Consider the following 19,502-nt stretch of genomic DNA (forward strand, 5'->3'; position numbering starts at 1 on the left):
TAAGATGTCTAAGCGCCGGAGTACCCCTTTAAAAAAAAACTTTGACATTTCCTATAGACATGTCAGAAGTTTTGATTAGTCTGCTTTTTTTAGACCCTGATCAATCACTAGAACGAGCAGGGAGAGAACCGCTGTGACACTGCCCATTATAAGGAGTTGTCCTATCTCGTCTGTTGCCTTTTCTGGCTACTTCCAGCCTGTTTGTGGTTGCCAGAAGTTGATCTGAAAAAGACAAAAGCAGCTGAAGTGGGGAAGTTATGCAATTCGCATGACTCCCATTGACTTTAACCTCCCTGGCGGTATGATTCTTTCTGGAAATTTGTACCAAAAGCGGTACAATTTTTTGCACTGAATTTCACATCTCCCCCCGCCCATTTCACATCTCCCCCATCACATTCCCCCTCCCTTGTCACATTCCCCCTCTCCCTTGTCACATCCCCCCGTCACATTCTCCCCCCTCCTTGTCACATTCTTCCCCCCCCTTGTCACATTCTTCCCCCCCCTTGTCACATTCCCCCTTGTCACATTCCCCCCGTCACATTCCCCCCCTTGTCACATTCTCCCCCTTCATGTTACATTCCCCCCCTTCATGTTACATTCCCCTCCCCCTGTCACATCCCCCCCTTGTCACATCCCCCCTTCATGTCACATTCCCCCTCCCCCTGTCACATTCCCCCCTCTTGTCACATTCCCCCCCCCCCTTGTCACATTCCCCCCCCCCTGTCACATTAACCCCCCCCTGTCATATTTCCCCCCCCTTGTCACATTCCCCCCTTGTCACATTCCCCCCCTTGTCACATTCTCCCCCTTCATGTTACATTCCCCCCCCCCCCTTGTCACATCCCCCCCTTGTCACATTCCTCCCCCCCCCCCCTTGTCACCTTGTCCTGCAGCAGCATACACTGGGTTTGCCGGGCAGATTTCAAACCTAGTGTACTTGCTGCAGAACAAGTCCTTTCCCCTTCAGCCAATCACATGCTTTACACCACTGCGGCCTGTGATTGGCTGAAAAGTGAAAGGTCCTGTAAGATGAATAGAGCAGGGACCAGAGCGCACGGAGGGGAACAACATCTGCAGGGACCGGGACTAGGTGAGCAAAAGTTTTTTTTATTTTACTACTTTTTTCTTTTACATTTAGCTCAGTGTTTTTCTAACAGGGTGCCTCCAGCTGTTGTGAAACTACTACTCCCAGCATACCCGGACAGCCTTTGGCTGTTCGGGCATGCTGAGAGTTGTAGTTTTGCAACAGCTGGAGGCCCTCTGGTAGGGAAACACTGACTTTTAGTATTTTTCTTTACCTGCTCTGGCCGGCCCCCGCAACGGGAGCCGACCAGAGCAGATAATCGCATGTTTTCCCGGGGGGCGCATCGCTATATCCCATTGCTTTTGCGATATATCGTGCAGCCCGGCCGGGAACTCAGCAATTCTACCCCGAGCGTGACTCGGGGTTACCGATCCTGGCAGGGAAAATTAACCCCGAGTCACGCTCGGGAATACCGCTCAGGAGGTTAATCAGAGTTACGTAAGGAGAGCCTGCAGTGCTACATCATCTGAATTACTCCCATTTAAATCTATGAAAGCTATAGAAATGGCGTAACTTTCCCACTTTGGCTTCTTATGGCTTTTGCGACCAGGCCAGAAATTGCCAAAAAAGGCAACAAACTACATGGGACAACTCCTTTAACAACATTCCTACTACCTTGCTAAGATCACCCACTTTTTAACACTTGCCTTCCTAGCCATGTCATGACAGCACTTCTCCTAGCTATTTAACATATAAATGATATACTTATGATGGCTTACTCTACTCATGTGTTTAACAGAATATTTTTTTATTGAAAAAAATAAGTATGCCTTTTTTAAATCTTATTTTTGTTTGTCATTCTTTGTAGGAGAAGGTTGAATATATATTTCTATTTATATTCACAATTGAATCATTTTTGAAGATTGTAGCATATGGATTTATATTGCATACAGATGCTTATCTTCGCAATGGCTGGAATATCCTTGACTTCACAATTGTGTCTGTAGGGTAAGTGATGAACCATATAAGTATTTAATATACATGGATATGTGGAATTCTAACTTGACACATGGAGAGAAATTTTGTATGATAAAATGGCATTTATCACTGAAAGAATATACTTTTTCTTTTTATGTTCTTATGTTGTTTAACTAGTCCAGATTTATTAGTCATAAGACATTTTCTTCACTTTCTTTGGACTTTTCTTTGTCTATTGAGATCATTGAAATTGAATTTCTACAAAACAAATCTACATGCAATTACCATTATGCAATATATACAAATATAAAAATTGTGTGTTTATACCCATAGAAACCAATCACAGCTCAGCCTTAGATCTTAATAAATTCTTGTGAAATAATGGCTAAGTTGTGATTGATTACTATGGACAACAGTCAGACCTGTGTTTTTGTCTGTAAACAAAACTTAAAAAATAAATAAAATAAAATACATAGAGCCACATAATTAGAATAATCTGTTGCCAAAATTTATTCTACACTTACACAAGGAAGATTTACTAAAACATTTAGTAAAATTACAGTTTATGGCTTTATTAGGGCAAGATCACAGCCACAATACCATAAACCTTTAACTATTATGAACAAGGTTGGAAGCCTAGAATTCTAAATATTTTTTTATGTCCAATTTTTTTTATTGCCTAAAGACCTTTTTTTGTTGGCTTGATGTAGGTAAACCTCATAGGTTTAGTATGCAAACCCTGCAAGTACCCAAAGACCTAGTGTAATAAACTGCTCCTAATTTTTGGTAACATTTAATTTCTGTGCAATTGGTGTATGCCAGGTCCGAACTGGGACCAAAAATAGGCCTTCGCATTTTAGACTAAGCAGCCCATTTTGGTCATGGGTGTGGCAGCTAAGGACAGAGACATGCAGACACAGACTCAAAAGGGGGCTTGGGCCCCTGCCCTTTTTATCCATAAATTTGTTTATTAGAATTAAAATAAAACAGTGAGAGTGAAAACAACAAGGTACAACATAAATGGGGGGGGGGGGGGGGGAAGGGGTAGGGGGAAAACAAAAAGCAAAAAGAAGGAGGACACAGATAAAGAAATATAAGGTACACCAAAATGCACAGTACAATGTGCTGTATCATAACATAGCAGAAGGTCTTAATCATACATCAAAAGCTACGCTGGGCAAATAACCAAGGTACAGTATCAAATCTTAATGCATACATATACCAATTTCAAGTAGATGTCAAACCATTAGGCTCATTAGCTCTCAACCAGTAGTCCCAGCTTATAAGAAAACGTAGTTCACGACCCGTACGGTTAGCTATAAGACGTTCCATGGAACAAGAGTATTCCACCCTTGCTTTCACGACAGAAATATCAGGGACCTCCTGAGATTTCCAGAGAGCCGCTATGGAGGTACGAGCGGCTGAGAGAACATGGAAGATGATGGTTCGAGAGTCCGCAGGTAAGTCCATCAGATTGAGCGCAAGTAGTGCCATGCCTGGATCCTTCGTGGGAGCGTGAGGTATAAGCTTGGAGATATATGTGAATACCGAGTCCCAGAAAGGAGCAATTGAGGCACAAGTCCACCATATATGTAGAAACGAACCCCCCGGATCTCCACACCTCCAACAATTAGAGCTAACAGTGCTATAAATATGGGACATGCGTTCGGGAGTGTAATACCACCTGTATAGCATTTTACGGGCAGACTCTAAGTGATATATACATTTAGAGAGTTTCAATGGAGTAGAATAGATCTCTTGCCATTGTTCACCACTAATAAAGATGCCCAGATCTCTCTCCCAAGCAGCCTGAAATGGGAACGACTCTGGTGCCAGGGATAACTGCAGTGCTTTATACGAAATCGAAATCCCGCCCCTGGCACCAGAGTGGTGGAGAAAATAAGCGTTAAATGGTCTAGGAGCCGACTCAGACGGCCAAGTATGATAAGAAATAAAGTGACGCAATTGCAGGAATTTGAAAAAGTCCCTAACTGGTATGTGGTATCTAGATCTAATGAACTCAAATGTGCCCAGGGATGTCTGGTCAGAGATGTCTCCCAGGCAAGTAACCCCACTGTCCACCCAATTGGAGAAGGAAATGTGTGGAAGAAGGAAAGATAGAACAGAAATTGGGAAAACAGGAAAGAGACAAGAGAAAGCACCTTAGAAGATAGAATAAAGAGCCGCATGTTCAGAGTAGCTGCTATCGTGGGACTAAAGGTTGTTACAGTAGATTTGGTAATCGCCACTGACCACAGGAGGCAATGTAGAGAGGGCACCCCCAGTATTTCCCTTTCCATAGACATCCAGCGGGCATCGGAATCTCCCCTCCACCACTGCTGTAAGAAAACTAAATGTGCCGCTCTATTGTTGTTAGGATTCGACTAGCTGGATGTGGACTGTTAAGATTCGGCTAGCTGGATGTGGATCCTCTGTGTCAGCGAGGGATTGGCGTGGACCGTGTCGGTGGAGCGGTTCTAGGGTTGCTACTGGTTTTCACCAGAGCCCGCCGCAAAGCGGGATGGTCTTGCTGCGGCGGTAGCAACCAGGTCGTATCCACCGGCAACGGCTCAACCTCGCTGACTGCTGAGAAGGCGTGGGACAGAAGGACTAGGCAGAGGCAAGGTCAGACGTAGCAGAAGGTCGGGGCAGGCGGCAAGGTTCGTAGTCAAATAGGAATAGCAGAAGGTCTGGAACACAGGCTTTGGACAACACTAAACGCTTTCAATGGTACAAGGCAACAAGATCCGGCCGGGAAGTGAGGTAATATAGACAGGGAGCAGGTGGAAGCTAATTAGGCTGATTGGGCAAGGCACCAATCATTGGTGCACTGGCCCTTTAAATCTTAGAGAGCTGGCGCGCGCGCCCTAGAGAGCGGAGCCGCACGCGCCAGAACATGACAGCCGGGGACCGGGTCGGGTAAGTGACTTGGGATGCGATTCACGAGCGGGCGTGTCCCGCTATGCGAATTGCATCCCCGCCGGCAATGTCAGTGCAGCGCTCCCGGTCAGCAGGTCTGACCGGGGCGCTGCAGAGAGAGAGACGCCGCGAGCGCTCCGGGGAGGAGCAGGGACCCGGAGCGCTCGGCGTAACAGTACCCCCCCCCCCTTAGGTCTCCCCCTCTTTTTGTCTCCTTGTCCCTTCAAAAGAGACGAGAACATAGGGGACGCCTCTTGAGTCTCCTTCTGAAAAAAGAAGTCCTGGGTAGCTATACCAGCGGCAGGTAGTTCAGAAGAAGTGGGAATGGGGAGGGGGGCGCAGAGGGTGAAGCTTGTCACGGGGCAGAGTGTCACCAGGACGGGGGCTATGAGGAGGCACGGCACAGTCCTGATAGGCCTTGGGGAGACCAGGCACAGGAGGAGACACTGAGGCCCGACAGACGGGACTGGGAGCAGATGTGAGGCATTTCTTACGGCAAGCAGAACCCCAATTCTTTATTTCCCCGGTGGTCCAGTCAAGGGTGGGAGAATGATGCTGGAGCCATGGCAGACCGAGGAGGACTTCAGAGGTGCAGTTGGGAAGGACGAAAAATTAAATCTTTTCGTGATGGGGTCCAATGCACATTAAGAGGGGTTCTGTGCGGTAACGCACAGTACAGTCCAACTTCACTCCGTTGACTGAAGAAATGTAGAGCGGTTTGACGAGACGGGTCAGCGGGATGCAGAACTTATTCACCAAAGAGTCCAGAATAAAATTTCCAGAAGCACCAGAGTCCAAGCAGGCCACGGCTGATAGGGAGGAGTTGGCAGAAGGAGAAATCCGCACTGGGACAGTGAGACGTGGAGAAGCAGACTTCGTACCAAGGGACGCCACACCCACGTGAGCTGGGTGCGTGCGTGCGTTTCCTAGACGTGGAGGACGAATAGGGCAAGCCACCAAGAAATGTTCGGTAATAGCGCAGTACAGACATAGATTTTTTTCCCTACGGCAAGTCCTATCTTCATGGGTCAGACGAGACCGATCCACTTGCATAGCCTCCTCGGCGGGAGGCACAGGGGTAGATTGCAAAGGATACTGTGGGAGAGGTGCCCAGAGATCAAGGTCTTTTTCCTGGCGGAGCTCCTGGTGTCTCTCAGAAAAACGCATGTCAATGCGGGTGGCCAAATGGATAAGTTCTTGCAGGTTGGCAGGAATCTCTCGTGCGGCCAGCACATCCTTGATGTTACTGGATAGGCCTTTTTTAAAGGTCACGCAGAGAGCCTCATTATTCCAAGATAATTTGGAAGCGAAAGTACGAAATTGGATGGCGTACTCGCCTACTGAAGAATTACCCTGGACCAGGTTCAGCAGGGCAGTCTCGGCACAAGAAGCTCGGGCTGGTGTGGACCGTGTCGGTGGACCGGTTCTAGGGTTGCTACTGGTTTTCACTAGAGCCCGCCGCAAAGCGGGATGGTCTTGCTGCGGCGGTAGCAACTAGGTCGTATCCACCGGCAACAGCTCAACCTCGCTGACTGCTGAGAAGGCGTGGGACAGAAGGACTAGGCAGAGGCAAGGTCAGACGTAGCAGAAGGTCGGGGCAGGCGGCAAGGTTCGTAGTCAAATAGGAATAGCAGAAGGTCTGGAACACAGGCTTTGGACAACACTAAACGCTTTCACTGGCACAAAGCAACAAGATCCAGCCAGGAAGTGCAGGGGAAGTGAGGTAATATAGACAGGGAGCAGGTGGAAGCTAATTAGGCTGATTGGGCCAGACACCAATCATTGGTACACTGGCCCTTTAAATCTTAGAGAGCTGGCGCGCGCGCGCCCTAGAGAGCGGAGCCGCGCGTGCCAGAACATGACAGCCGGGGACCGGGACGGGTAAGTGACTTGGGATGCGATTCGCGAGCGGGCGCGTCCTGCTGTGCGAATCGCATCCCCGCCGGCAATGTCAGTGCAGCGCTCCCGGTCAGCGGGTCTGACCGGGGCGCTGCAGAGAGAGAGACGCCGCGAGCGCTCCGGGGAGGAGCAGGGACCCGGAGCGCTCGGCGTAACAATAGTAGTTGAGTAGGTCAGGGCAACCTAAGCCTCCCATATGTGTAGTCAGGTACAGCAATCTAGCCGAAACTCTCGCCCTAGATCCCTGCCAGATAAACCTCATTAGCTGGGATTGGAGTTTCCTAATAGAGGAGAGGAGGAACTTGATAGGTAAGGTGCGAAACAGGTAAAGAATGCAAGGCAGTAGGAACATCTTGACCACGGCTATGCGGCCACACCAAGAAAGAGGATAGCGTGAGTAAAGTTTAAGATCTCGAGCTAGTTGAGCAAATAGAGAAGAAAGATTAGAGGATACCAGTGCAGAGGGAGAGGGAGTGAGAAAGACCCCTAGGTAAGTAATACCAGTGGAGGCCCATTTAAAAGAAAACCCCTGTGAGAGGGATAGAATAGAAGGATGGCTCAGTTGAAGAGGAAGAACAGTCGATTTTGAGATGTTAAGTTTGTACAGGCTAGCTGTGCTAAAGTCGGCTATTAGAGACAGTACGCAGGGCAGGGAAAGGAGAGGGTGGGTCAATGCGATCAGGACGTCATCTGCAAAAAAGCTTATCTTATGTACATCATTCCCCACCATAACACCCGTGATCTGGGGGTGACAACTTACTTGTTCAGCAAACGGCTCCATCACAAGAGTGAATAGGATGGGCGAGAGGGGACACCCCTGACGGGTGCCATTGGTGATAGTGAATGGAGAGGACAGGGCCCCCGACATAAAAACCCTCGCCGATGGGGAAGAGTAAAAGGCCATAATTGCGGTAATAACAGAAGTGGGGAAGCCAAATTTAGATAACACTGCCCTTAAATACCCCCAGTGAACCCGGTCGAACGCCTTCTCCGCATCCAGAGAGAGGAGCAGAGAAGGCGCTCGACTTTGATGAGCCGCTACCAGTATATTCAACACCCTCCTTGTACCATCAGAGGCCTGTCAGCCTCTCACAAAACCGACCTGGTCAGCATGTACCAGTGATGGAAGTATATCGGCCAAACGAACCGCCCACAACTTAGAATACAATTTGAGGTCCGTGTTAAGGAGCGAGATAGGGCGGAAAGGAGCAGGCTCAGTAGGGGGCTTCCCGGGTTTGGGGAGAGTGATTATGGTGGCATCCAACATCTCTGATGGGATCATACCCGTCGAGGCTATATAGATGAAGACAGTAGTGAGGGGGGGGGGGCAATCTCGAGGCTATGTGTTTTGTAAAATTCATCGATCAACCCATCAGGGCCTGGGGATTTAGTCCCCTTTAATGTCCCGATCGCATCAAGCACCTCTGCTGTGGAGAAGGGGAGAGAAAGAGTAGTCAAAGCTGAGTCAGAGAGGGAAGGCAAAGGCAATACTGAATCTAGAAAAGAAGAGATCGAGGCAGAAGTAGGAAGAGCATTAGGTTCAGAAGCGGAGAGATTATATAGAGTGTTGTAGTAAGAGGCAAAGGCGTCAGAGATACCCTGTGGGTCAAACACCCTATCACCCAAAGGCAATTGCAGATAAGCTATGCGGCTCTTTGCTTCCTGTACCTTGACCTGTCGGGCGAGAACTCTGCCTGGTTTGTTGGCACACCAATAAGAGTTAAGTCTAAGGCGGCGTAATGCTAAATCAAATTTATATAAGTCTAGCTTGTGTAGTTCAGCATTTAGAGCAGATATACGTGCAGTAACATCCGATGAGGAAGCTAGTTTATTTTGCCTATGTAGGTCTGCGAGTTCCAATTGTAAGGACAAGCGTTTTTCCCTGGTCTGTCGCCTGTGGTGGGCCATCTGACTCAGAAGAGTCCCCCTTATCGTGGCCTTAAACGCACACCACAAAGTGGCGGAGTTTGACACTGAACCCATGTTCGTAGCAAAAAATGATTTAATATCATCAGCCAATCTGGGTTGGTAAGTGGGGTGAGATATAACATAGGGGCTAGCGCGCCACAGGGAGGCGCGAGGGGAGGGGAACGCCTCCTGTACGGCAATGGAAATAGGGGCGTGATCGGACCAAGAGAGAGCGTGAATACGCGACTCAGTAACCGAGCCTAAAAGTGGGCGGCTGACCAGGAAAAAATCTATTCTGGTATAGACTAGATGTGGGTGGGTGAAATAGGTAAAGTCACGACTACTAGGGTTTTGGATCCCCCACACATCAAAAAGATCTTTGCGGGACAGGGTAGTAAAAATGGGAGTGGGTTCAGGGTGTGGGACGAGGGAAGTGGAGTCCATGGATGGCCAAAAGGTAGAATTAAAGTCGCCCACCACAATCAGACCGGACTCAGGGTTAGAGCTCGCAACCTTGTTCAGGACATGTTTAATAAAAGCGTGTTGGCGTCTATTGGGAACATACACTACCACCAGACTATACGGCACCGAATTAAGAGAGCAATGTACAATGAGATATCTGCCGCCGCTATCCGCCACCACCTCTACTTCAGCAACCGCAATAGTATTTTTAATGGCCAGGGCCACTCCCCTTTTTTTCTGGGCTGCGGGGGCGAGAAGGGCTTGTTATGCAACCTGGCGTTATCTAATTCCGACAGGTGCATTTCTTGCAGACACAATATGTCTGCACCCAGTCTATTCGATTCGGCCCAAAGCAAGGAACGTTTAAAAGGTGAGTTGAGACCCCTCACATTGAGGGAAACGATTCGTATAACCATTACAGAGGTGGTGGGGCAGACCGCAGCGGCAGCTGAACAACAAACATTAGCGCAGCGATGTAGATAACATGACAATCACATATCATAGATACTAATGGCAGCTCAAGTGTACCTAAAGAGTATACGAAAGAAAAAGCATTAACAGGGGAGAACTGGGAAAAAACATAAAAATGAACAGCAGTAGAGAGTAACCATAGTGACCCCTGGAGAGGGTCAGCATCGGGGAGATATGGAGGAAAAAGCAGAACCATACCAAAACATGTGCCTATCCGGCATTAAACTATATATCCTTACACAGGAGAGCAATATATTACTTGGTTTTACGTTTACCATAATGGACCACTGACCAGTCATCAGAGACCTTTTGAGGAGGGAGATTTGGGTTGGAGGTGCTCCCTTCAGTTGGTGCAGGCGGAGAAAGATTCCAGGCATGGCAGCACTCAAGAAGTGCCTCCGGGGTGGAGGCCACATGTTTGGAACCACCATAGGTAATGATTACTTTCGTGGGGAAACCCCACTTATAGGGCACGCCATGAGCCCTGAGAAGAGAGGTACCAGCAGCAAATTCCCGACGCTTCGCCAAGGTGGCAGCAGACAGGTCTGCGAAGACAGCCAATCCGGAAAACCTCCCAGGTAAGTTGGATGGGGCGCGGGCAGCCATCATCAGCCGTTCCTTGATGTGGAAGAAGTGCACCCTCAGAATGACATCCCTGGGAGAGGACGCAGGAATCGACTTCAGCTTGGGGAGGCGGTGGACTCTGTCCAGTAGTAGGTCTTGTGTCGAAGCAGACGGAAGGAGAGCAGCGAAGAAGTCAGGGATAAATCCTGCAAGGTCCTCGGTCTTGACCTCCTCAGGGACCCCCCCGTATGCGGAGGTTGTTCCTGCGGGAACGGTCCTCCATGTCTGCAAGCTTGGCCTTAAGAGCCGACACCTCATCTTCCAAGGCATTAACGGAATCCACTACCGTGTTGTGTGCAGAGGTGAGCTCACCCATTTTGTTCTCCACATGAGAGGTGCGGTTCCCGAGCGCCTGGAGTTCTTGATGTATGCTATTCATCGCTGAGCGTATCTCGCTGCGAATGGTAGCCGAGAGGTCGGCAGCTACAGCCAGCAGGGCCGCCTCAGTAAGGGCGGGAGAGCCGCCTCCAGAAGCAAGGCTGGATCTCTGGGTTGCGGTGAGGAGACGACCGTAGCCGGCAATGATGAGGCCAGAGGGGACGGCAGAGACGAGCCCTCCGGCACGGAACCAGACGATTTTGGAGAGGACTGACCGCCCGGGGAAGCGGATCCACTAGAAGCAGGAGAACTTGGATGGCTGCAGGCTCCGAGCGCTCCAGCAGCAGGCAGGCCGCCGGCGCCATCTTGAGAATCAGCCGCAGGGAAGAACTGGGTGAGTTTCAGCGGGCTTTTCTTGCTTTTCTTCGCCATGGACATCGCTCCCACCTTCAGAAACAGTCAGCCACTCAGGGGAAACGAATTAGTGCAGGATTCAGCCAATTTGTGCCGCTATAGAGCCGGAGACCGACGGAGCTCACTAATCAAGCGTCCTCCGCCATGTGTGTCCAGGCCACGCCCCCGGGCCCCTGCCCTTTTAATGCATCTGCCCTTTAATGTCCTCACAAGCAGAGCTGTGAAGTGACAGGAGCAGTAGCAGTGTGTCCCTCTGTCACTTAAACTTCCTGGTTTAGAACTTTAATGCCTTCAGGACACCGGGGTACACAGGTATGCCCTTGTGTCCTGGTACTTAAAGAGGCACTGTCATTGTTAAAAACTTTTCATATATTGCAGGACTATTTTTTACATTTTCACCTGAAATTCAAGCTCAAAATAGCTGCCACTAGGGGTCGCCTGCCTTTTAGCCAGACAGACTAGTCTAGATTTTACAGCATACTGGATACTGGCCGTAAAGCATACCGGTATCCAGTATAGGAGATTTCTATTGAGTGTATTCAAAACTGCAGATAAAGGATGTGTGGACATGCTGGGAGCTGTAGTTTTACAACAGCTGGAGGCAACACTGCTCTAACACAGTTATTTACAAACATTGCAGCTTCAGTTGTTACTAAACTACAACTCCCAGCATGCTGAAATAGTCAAAGCTTTCTCGGACTCCTGAATGACAAAGAAGTTGATCAGACATTTAGGAGTCTGTGAAAGATGAATGACACACATAGTGACAGCTATACTGATTAGCATCCAGCTTTACTAGGAGAAGATAAAACAGATAGAACATATATTCATAAAAATGCTGTACTTTTATCTAAAAAATCCTTGCACTAATTTTATAAAGATCTATTCTTATATTTATAAATGTTATCCTGTTATGAATTCACCATAATGTCTTCTGATTACTGCAGGCAAGCTCCAAGCATCTTCCTCTGACACATGACACAGCATAAAACCAGAGAGGAAAGGGTTACAGAGTAGAGAGTACTGATTGGCTGACTGCCCAGGCTTGCTGCTGTGAGGGAGACAGACTGACACGCCCCCTCCAGCCTGCACAATGAAAAAGTAACTCACCAGCAGATAAATGCTTATATCTCTGGATATATAGGTCCGAGACACATAAAATTATATGCACATGATCAGGATTGGGTCCTGAGTAACATATCACTTTTTTTTCTTTTTTTTGCACTATGACAGGTACGTTTTAAGGACTAAGGGGGAGATTTTTCAAAATCTGTCCAGAGGAAAAGGTTCCCATAGCAGCCAATCAGCTGGCTTCTTTCATTTTTAACAAGGCCTCTGCAAAATGAAAGAAACAATCTGATTGGTTGCTATGGGCAACTTTTCCTCTGGGCAGGTTTTGATAAAATCTCCCCCTAAGAGCGAACCTGTATGCCCTGATGTCTTAAGCTGGTTTGAAGCCAGACACTTATTGCTAATGACATGCGGCGGCAGTTTAGACGCTTTAATCAATGCCAATGTTTCCGGTAGCTCAGTGGAGCTCACAAAAGCCCTGTGACTTAATTGAGGGGATTCTGTGAGCTAAAATGGCAGGAGGGTACCCTTACCTGCCTCCCATCGTTGATCCAATGATAAAGCCTGGTCTTAGCCAGGCTATATCATAAAAGGACTCTTATTTTCCCATTTTACAAAAAAAAAAAAAATTTAACATATATTGTATCGCCACGTGCATAATTGTCCAAACTATTAAAATATGTTTATGATCCTGAATGGTAAACTGTGTAAATGTAAAAAATAAATGGCAAAACTTTTTTTTTTAAAGTAGTACAATAATAGATAAAAAAAAATATATAAATTGTATATCACATTAACCCCTTATTGACCAAGGACGTATATTTACGTCCTTGGCCGGCGCCAGCTATATAACGCGGGGTCACGTGGTGACCCTGTGTCATATCGGGTTGGTCCCGGCATGTATCTGAAGCCGGGACCCGGGGCTAATAACACGCGGCACGCGTGCTATTAACCCTTTAGACGCGGCATTAAAAGTTGAACGCCGCGTCTAAAATGAAAGTAAGCACTTCCCGGCTGCTCAGTGGGGCTGATCGGGACCACCGCAGTGAAAATGCCGTGTCCCGATCAGCTGGGATGCGAGCGAAGGTCCTCTTACCTTCCTCCGGCGCGTCCCTTCAACGATAGATTGCTCTAAGCCTGAGATGCAGGCTTTAGCAATCGACCGCCGATAACACTGATCAATGCAAAGCTATGGCTTTGCAGTGAACAGTGTAAAAGATCAGTGTGTGCAGTGTTATAGCCCCCTATGGGAGCTATAACACTGCAAAAAAAGGTGTAAAAAAAAAGTTAATAAATGTCATTTAACCCTTTCCCTAATAAAAGTCCAAATCACCCCCATTTTCCCATAAAAAAAAAAAAGTTAATAAAAATAAATATAAACATATGTGGTATCTCCACGTGTGTAAATGTCCGAACTATAAAAATATATCATTCATTAAACCGCATGGTCAATGGCGTACGCACAAAAAAATTCCAAAGTCCAAAATAAAATTTTTGGTCACCTTATATCATGAAAAAAATTTTCTAAAAGCGATCAAAAAGTCCGATCAATACAAAAATACCGCTAAAAACTTCAGATCACGGCGCAAAAAATGTGCTCTGATACCGCCCCGTACGTGGTAAAATAAAAAAGTTATAGGGGTCAGAAGATGACAATTTTAAATGTATAAATTTTCTTGCATGTAGTTATGATTTTTTCCAGAAGTACAACAAAATCAAACCTATATAAGTAGGGTATCATTTTAATCGTATGGACCTACAGAATAAAGATAAGGTGTCATTTTTACTGAAAAATGTACTGTGTAGAAACAGAAGCCCCCAAAAGTTACAAAATGGCGTTTTTTTCTTCAATTTCATCGCGCAATGATTTTTCCGAAGATTTTTAGGTAAAATGACTGATGTCACTGCAAAGTAGAATTGGTGGCACAAAAAATAAGACATCATATGGATTTGTAGGTGCAAAATTGAAAGGATTATAATTTTTAAAAGGTGAGGAGGAAAAAACGAAAGTACAAAACGGAAAACCCATGGTCCTTAAGGGGTTAATCGCATTGACCTACATTTTTATAATGTTTACCATAAAGTCCACTGTGTAGAAACCAAACCCCTCAAAATTAGCAAAATTGCATTTTCTAATAAATTTCATCTCACAAATAATATATTTTTTTTGTTGTTTTGCAGTACATTATATGGTAAAATGAAAGATGTCATTACAAAGTACATGTATGGGCAGGGAAGGAGTGCACACTATTCTCACCCACTCCCCTGTCCCTGCCTACTTACGTACCTGCCCTAGACAACAGGTTCGTAGCCACGCTAACAGTCCCTCCCTAAACAAGTGAGGGACATAAAATGTAAAAATAATAAAATAAAATAATTCAGACTCAGGTCAAGGAACAGTAGGGAACAGACAGACTAACAAAACACACTCACACAATGGCCCTCATTTACTATCACCAAACCGACATCATTTGTCGGGTTTATGTTGTTGCATATTGTATGCGCCATGGCGCAGACAATGTGCGACATGTTGCGACACTAATTCCCTAACCACCCGACTCGGCTTGCTGAAAAGCCTAAAAAGGGGCGTTTCCCGACCAAAACCTTACTTTCACACAGATTTACAAATTTTCCTAACCACATTGCTCGGGTTTTGTCCTTTTTTTTTCCCCCGACAGCTGCAAGCTGTTGTAAAAAACATGTTCACGTTTGTACAAAGTAGTTTTTTATGTTAAGATATATATATGCCCCCTGCACAGCGTAATCACTGCCTCCAGCAGTGCATGTGTGTGTGTGTGTATATATATATATATATATATATATATATATATATATATTTATTTATATATTAGGGATCGACCGATATCGTTTTTTTAGGGCTGATACCGATAATCGGTGGAGGTTAGGGCTGATAGCCGATAACTTATACCGATATTCCGGTATAAGTTATCGGCTATTTATCCCCCCACGACACCACTGCAGATCATTGATTTAAAGCGGGCGCTTTAAATCAATGAACTGCAGTGGCTTTTGTGGGGCTGGAGACCGCCGCCACCACTCGCTTCTCTCCCCCTGCCTGTCTGGGGGTCCTGAGTCCTATCACCGCCACCGCCGCACCGGTCCCCCCACCGCCGCTCTGCGCCCCCTACCACCCCGCGTCGCACCCCCCACCGCACCGCCCCGGCCCCATTGCCTCCCCATCCCCGGTTTTATAATTACCTGTTCCCGGGGTCCACTCTACATCTGGCTCCGGTGGCGTCCTCCTGAGCTGTCACTGTGCGCACTGACGGTGGTGTCCTCCTGAGCTGTCACTGTACGCACTAACGGTGACGTCGCGTCACTTCACGTCACTTGTCATTGTGCACAGCGTAACGCAGGATGCTGCAGGAGCCAGAAGTAGTGTGGACCCCGGGCCCATGGAACAGGTAATTATAAAACCGGGGATGGGGGAGGCAATGGGGCCGGGGCGGTGGGGGGTGCGGTGGGTCGGGGGGGGGGCGGGGTCGGTCGCGGGGCGGGGCAATATCGGCTTATCGGTAATTGCCGATACCGATAATGCCCAAAATCGTGATTATCGGCCGAACCGATAATCTGTTGATCATATATACATATATATATATATATATATATATATATATATATATATATGCCCCCTGCACAGCACAAACATATGCCCCCAGCAGCGCATGTATATACAGTATATATGCCCCCCGCACAGCGCAAACATATGCCCCCAGCAGCGCATGTATATATGCCCCCCGTACAGCGCAAACATATGCCCCCAGCAGCGCATGTATATACAGTATATATGCCCCCGCACAGCGCAAACATATTCCCCCAGCAGCGCATGTATATACAGTATATATGCCCCCCGCACAGGGCAAGCATATACCCCCAGCAGTGCATGTATATACAGTATATGCGCCCCCCCCGCAGAAGCCGCTGTTCGATGCTCTGATAATGCTCCGCTTGTCAATCATAGCGCTTCAGAGGCATATGTGTATAGAAGCGTAGTGGGGAGCAGACATAGCGTTATCTGGTCCCCACTTCGCTTCTATACACAATCCTCCAGAGTACAACCAACACAGCTGCCCCATCGCCTCCCCCATCCCCGGTGTTATAATTACCTGTTCTCGAGGTCCGCGATCCTTCTGGCTTCGGCGCTGTTGCTGAGCGCTGGCACTGTGCGCAATGACGAGTGACGTCCCCAACGCGACGTCACCGTCATTGCGCACAGTGCCAGCGCACAGCGCCGAAGCCAGAAGGATCGCGGACCTCGGGAGCAGGTAATTATAACACCGGGGATGGGGCAGGCGATGGGGCAGCTGTGTTGGTTGTACTCAGGAGGATTGTGTATAGAAGCAAAGTGGGGACCAGATAACGCTATATGTCTGCTCCCCACTTCGCTTCTATACACATATGCCTCTGAAGCACTATAATTGACAAGCGGAGCATTATCAGAGCATCGGACAGCGGCTTCCCGGAGAGATGCTCTGCTAAAAGAATACTTGTCCTTGATAGTGCTTGAGGCATATGTATATAGATGCGCCGGGAGCTTATGATTGCGCTATGCGGGGGGCATATATATATATATATATATATTGTCCTTTTTTGTTTTGTACATTCCTACTCATGGTGCTGTCTAAAGCTAGCTGGAAGATAAACAGAACTCTTTAACAGGCGGAGACTGGGAGTAGGCTGCCAGCTTATATGGAGCCAGAGCAGGTGCTCCAATCAAGGTCAGCTGACCAGTCCAGACAGGCGTAACCAAAGCAACAAGACCAAACACAAGCTCTTAGTGCAAGGTAACCCTTCGGTTCCTTACAGTACAATTGGTCGTGCAAAAAACATATGGGTCTGTAGGTGGAAAAACAAGAGTTATGGATTTTAAAAGGAGAGGAAAAAAACAAAAACGCTAAAATTTAAATTTTCTGTTACCTTAAGGCCAAAATGGTCTGTGTGCTTAACCTGTTGGGGACGAAGGGCGTATGCATATGCCCTTGCGTCCTGGTACTTAAGGACGAAGGGCGTATCCATACGCCCATGGGAATTTCGGTCCCCGCCGGGGTGACTTCTGATATCTATCAGTAGGCACCCCGTGCAAATGCCCCCCCATTAGACCCCCCCATGTCGGTGATCGGCGCAAATCCGGGTCATTATGGGTCTATGGTGACCCGGAATATAAGGGGGATCGCGGTTGTCTAAGACACCCACGATCCCCCTGAAGCGATAGGAGTGAGGTGGCAGGGGTGCCACCCCTCCTATCCCTGCTATTGGTGGTCTAGATGCCACCACCAATAGCAGATCGGGGGCGTTGGGGCTTTACTTTCGTTTTCCCCGTCCTGCCCACCCACAATAGGCCGTCCAGAACGGGGAAAACGAAGAGGACCGGGCGCCGATGTCCACCTACCCGTCCGGAGGCTGCGGAGCGACGGTGATCGGCGGGCAGCGATGGAGATCTGCGGGCGGCGGGCGGCAGAAGAGGACGGCTCCCTGGACGCGACAGAAGCCAGTGAGTTGGCTAGCAACATCTAGAGGGCTACAGTCTGAGACCACTATAGTGGTCTCTAGACTGTAGTCCTCCAGATGTTGCAAAACTACAAATCCCAGCATGCCCAGACAGCTGTTTGCTGTGTGGAAATGCTGGGATTTGTAGTTTTGCAACAGCTGGAGGTCTACAGTTTAGAGACCACTGCACAGTGATCTCTATACTGCCCTCTAGATCTTGCAAAACTACAACTCCTGGCATGCCCACACAGCTGTTTGCTGTCTGGGCATTCTGGGAGTTGTAGTTTTGCAACATCTGGAGGTCCACAGTTTGGAGATCACTGTTCAGTGGTCTCTAAATTGTAGCACTCCAGATGTTGCAAAACTGCAAATCGCAGCATGCCCAAACAGCAAACGGCTGTCTCGGCACACTGGGAGTTGTAGTTGCGTACCTCCAGCTGTTGCATAACTACATCTCCCAGCATGCCCTCCTGTGATCAGTACATGCTGGGAATTGTATTTTTGTAACAGCTGGAGGCACACTGGTTGGAAAACCTTCAGTTAGGTTCTAACTGAAGGTTTTCCAACCAATGTGCCTCCAGCTGTTGCAAAACTAAAACTCCAAGCATGCACGGTCTGTCAGTACATGCTGGGAGTTGTAGTTTTGCAACAGCTGGAGGCACACTGGTTGGAAAATACTGAGTTACGTAACAGAACCTAACTGAAGGTTTTCCAACCAGTGTTCCTCCAGCTGTTGTAAAACTACAACTCCCAGCATGTACTGACAGACCGTGCATGCTGGGAGTTGTAGTTTTGCAACAGCTGGAGGCACACTGGTTGGAAATAACAGAACCTAACTGAAGCATTTCCAACCAGTGTGCCTCCAGCTGTTGCAAAACTATAACTCCCAGCAAGCACGGTCTGTCAGTACATGCTGGGAGTTGTAGTTGTGAAACAGCTGGAGTTCCCCCCCCCCCCCCCCCCCATGTGAACGTACAGGGGCGGGTTTACAGTAAGTTTCCTGCTCAAGTATGAGCTGCGGCAAATTTTTCGCCACAGCGCAAATTTCTAGCGGGAAACTCACCGTAACCCGCCAGTGTGAATGTACCCTAAAAACACTACACTACACTAACACATAATAAAGAGAAAAACACTATATAAACACCCCTTACACTGTCCCCCCCAATAAAAATGAAAAACGTATTGTACGGCAGTGTTTCCAAAACGGAGCCTCCAGCTGTTGCAAAACAACAACTCCACGCATTTCTGGACAGCCACTGACCGTCCAGGCATGCTGGGAGTTTAGCAACAGCTGGAGGCACCCAGTTTGGGAATCACTGGCGTAGAATACCCCTATGTCCACCCCTATGCAATCCCTAATTTAGTCCTCAAATGTGCATGGCGCTCTCTCATTTCGGAGCCCTGTCGTATTTCAAGGAAACAGTTTAGGGCCACATATGGGGTATCTCCGTACTTGGGAGAAATGCACTACAAATTTTGGGGGGCTTTTTCTCCTTTTACCTCTTATGAAAAGGAAAAGTTGGGGTCTACACCAGCCTGTTAGTGTAAAAAAAAAATTTTTTACACTAACATGCTGGTGTTGCCCTTTACTTTTTATTTTCACAAGAGGTAAAAGGAAAAAAAGACCCCCAAAATTTGTAACACAATTTCTCCTGAGTACGGAAATACCCCATATGTCGGCGTAAAATGCTCTGCGGGCGCACAACAAGGCTCAGGAGTGAGAGCGCACTATGTACATTTGAGGCCTAAATTGGTGATTTGCGCAGGGGTGGCTGATTTTACAGTGGTTCTGACATAAACCCAAAAAATAAATACCCACATGTGACCCCATTTTGGAAACTACACCCCTCACGGAATTTAATAAGGGGTACAGTGAGCATTTACACCCCACAGGTGTCTGACAGAT

The 19,502-nt window shown here is 47.7% G+C and overlaps 1 protein-coding gene across 2 annotated transcripts in view; it reads left to right on the forward strand.

Annotated features, from left to right (window-relative positions):
• The window catches only part of CACNA1S (calcium voltage-gated channel subunit alpha1 S), a 727,186-nt gene that overhangs the window by 61,676 nt on the left and 646,008 nt on the right, over positions 1-19,502 (forward strand). For both annotated transcript variants that reach the window (XM_056557608.1, XM_056557607.1), the window contains one exon: positions 1,893-2,032. In XM_056557608.1, coding sequence (XP_056413583.1) covers positions 1,893-2,032 — 140 coding nt within the window. The remainder of the gene's footprint in view (positions 1-1,892; positions 2,033-19,502) is intronic.

Source organism: Hyla sarda, chromosome 2 (assembly GCF_029499605.1).
Source record: "Hyla sarda isolate aHylSar1 chromosome 2, aHylSar1.hap1, whole genome shotgun sequence".
Classification (NCBI taxonomy): Eukaryota; Metazoa; Chordata; class Amphibia; order Anura; family Hylidae; genus Hyla; species Hyla sarda.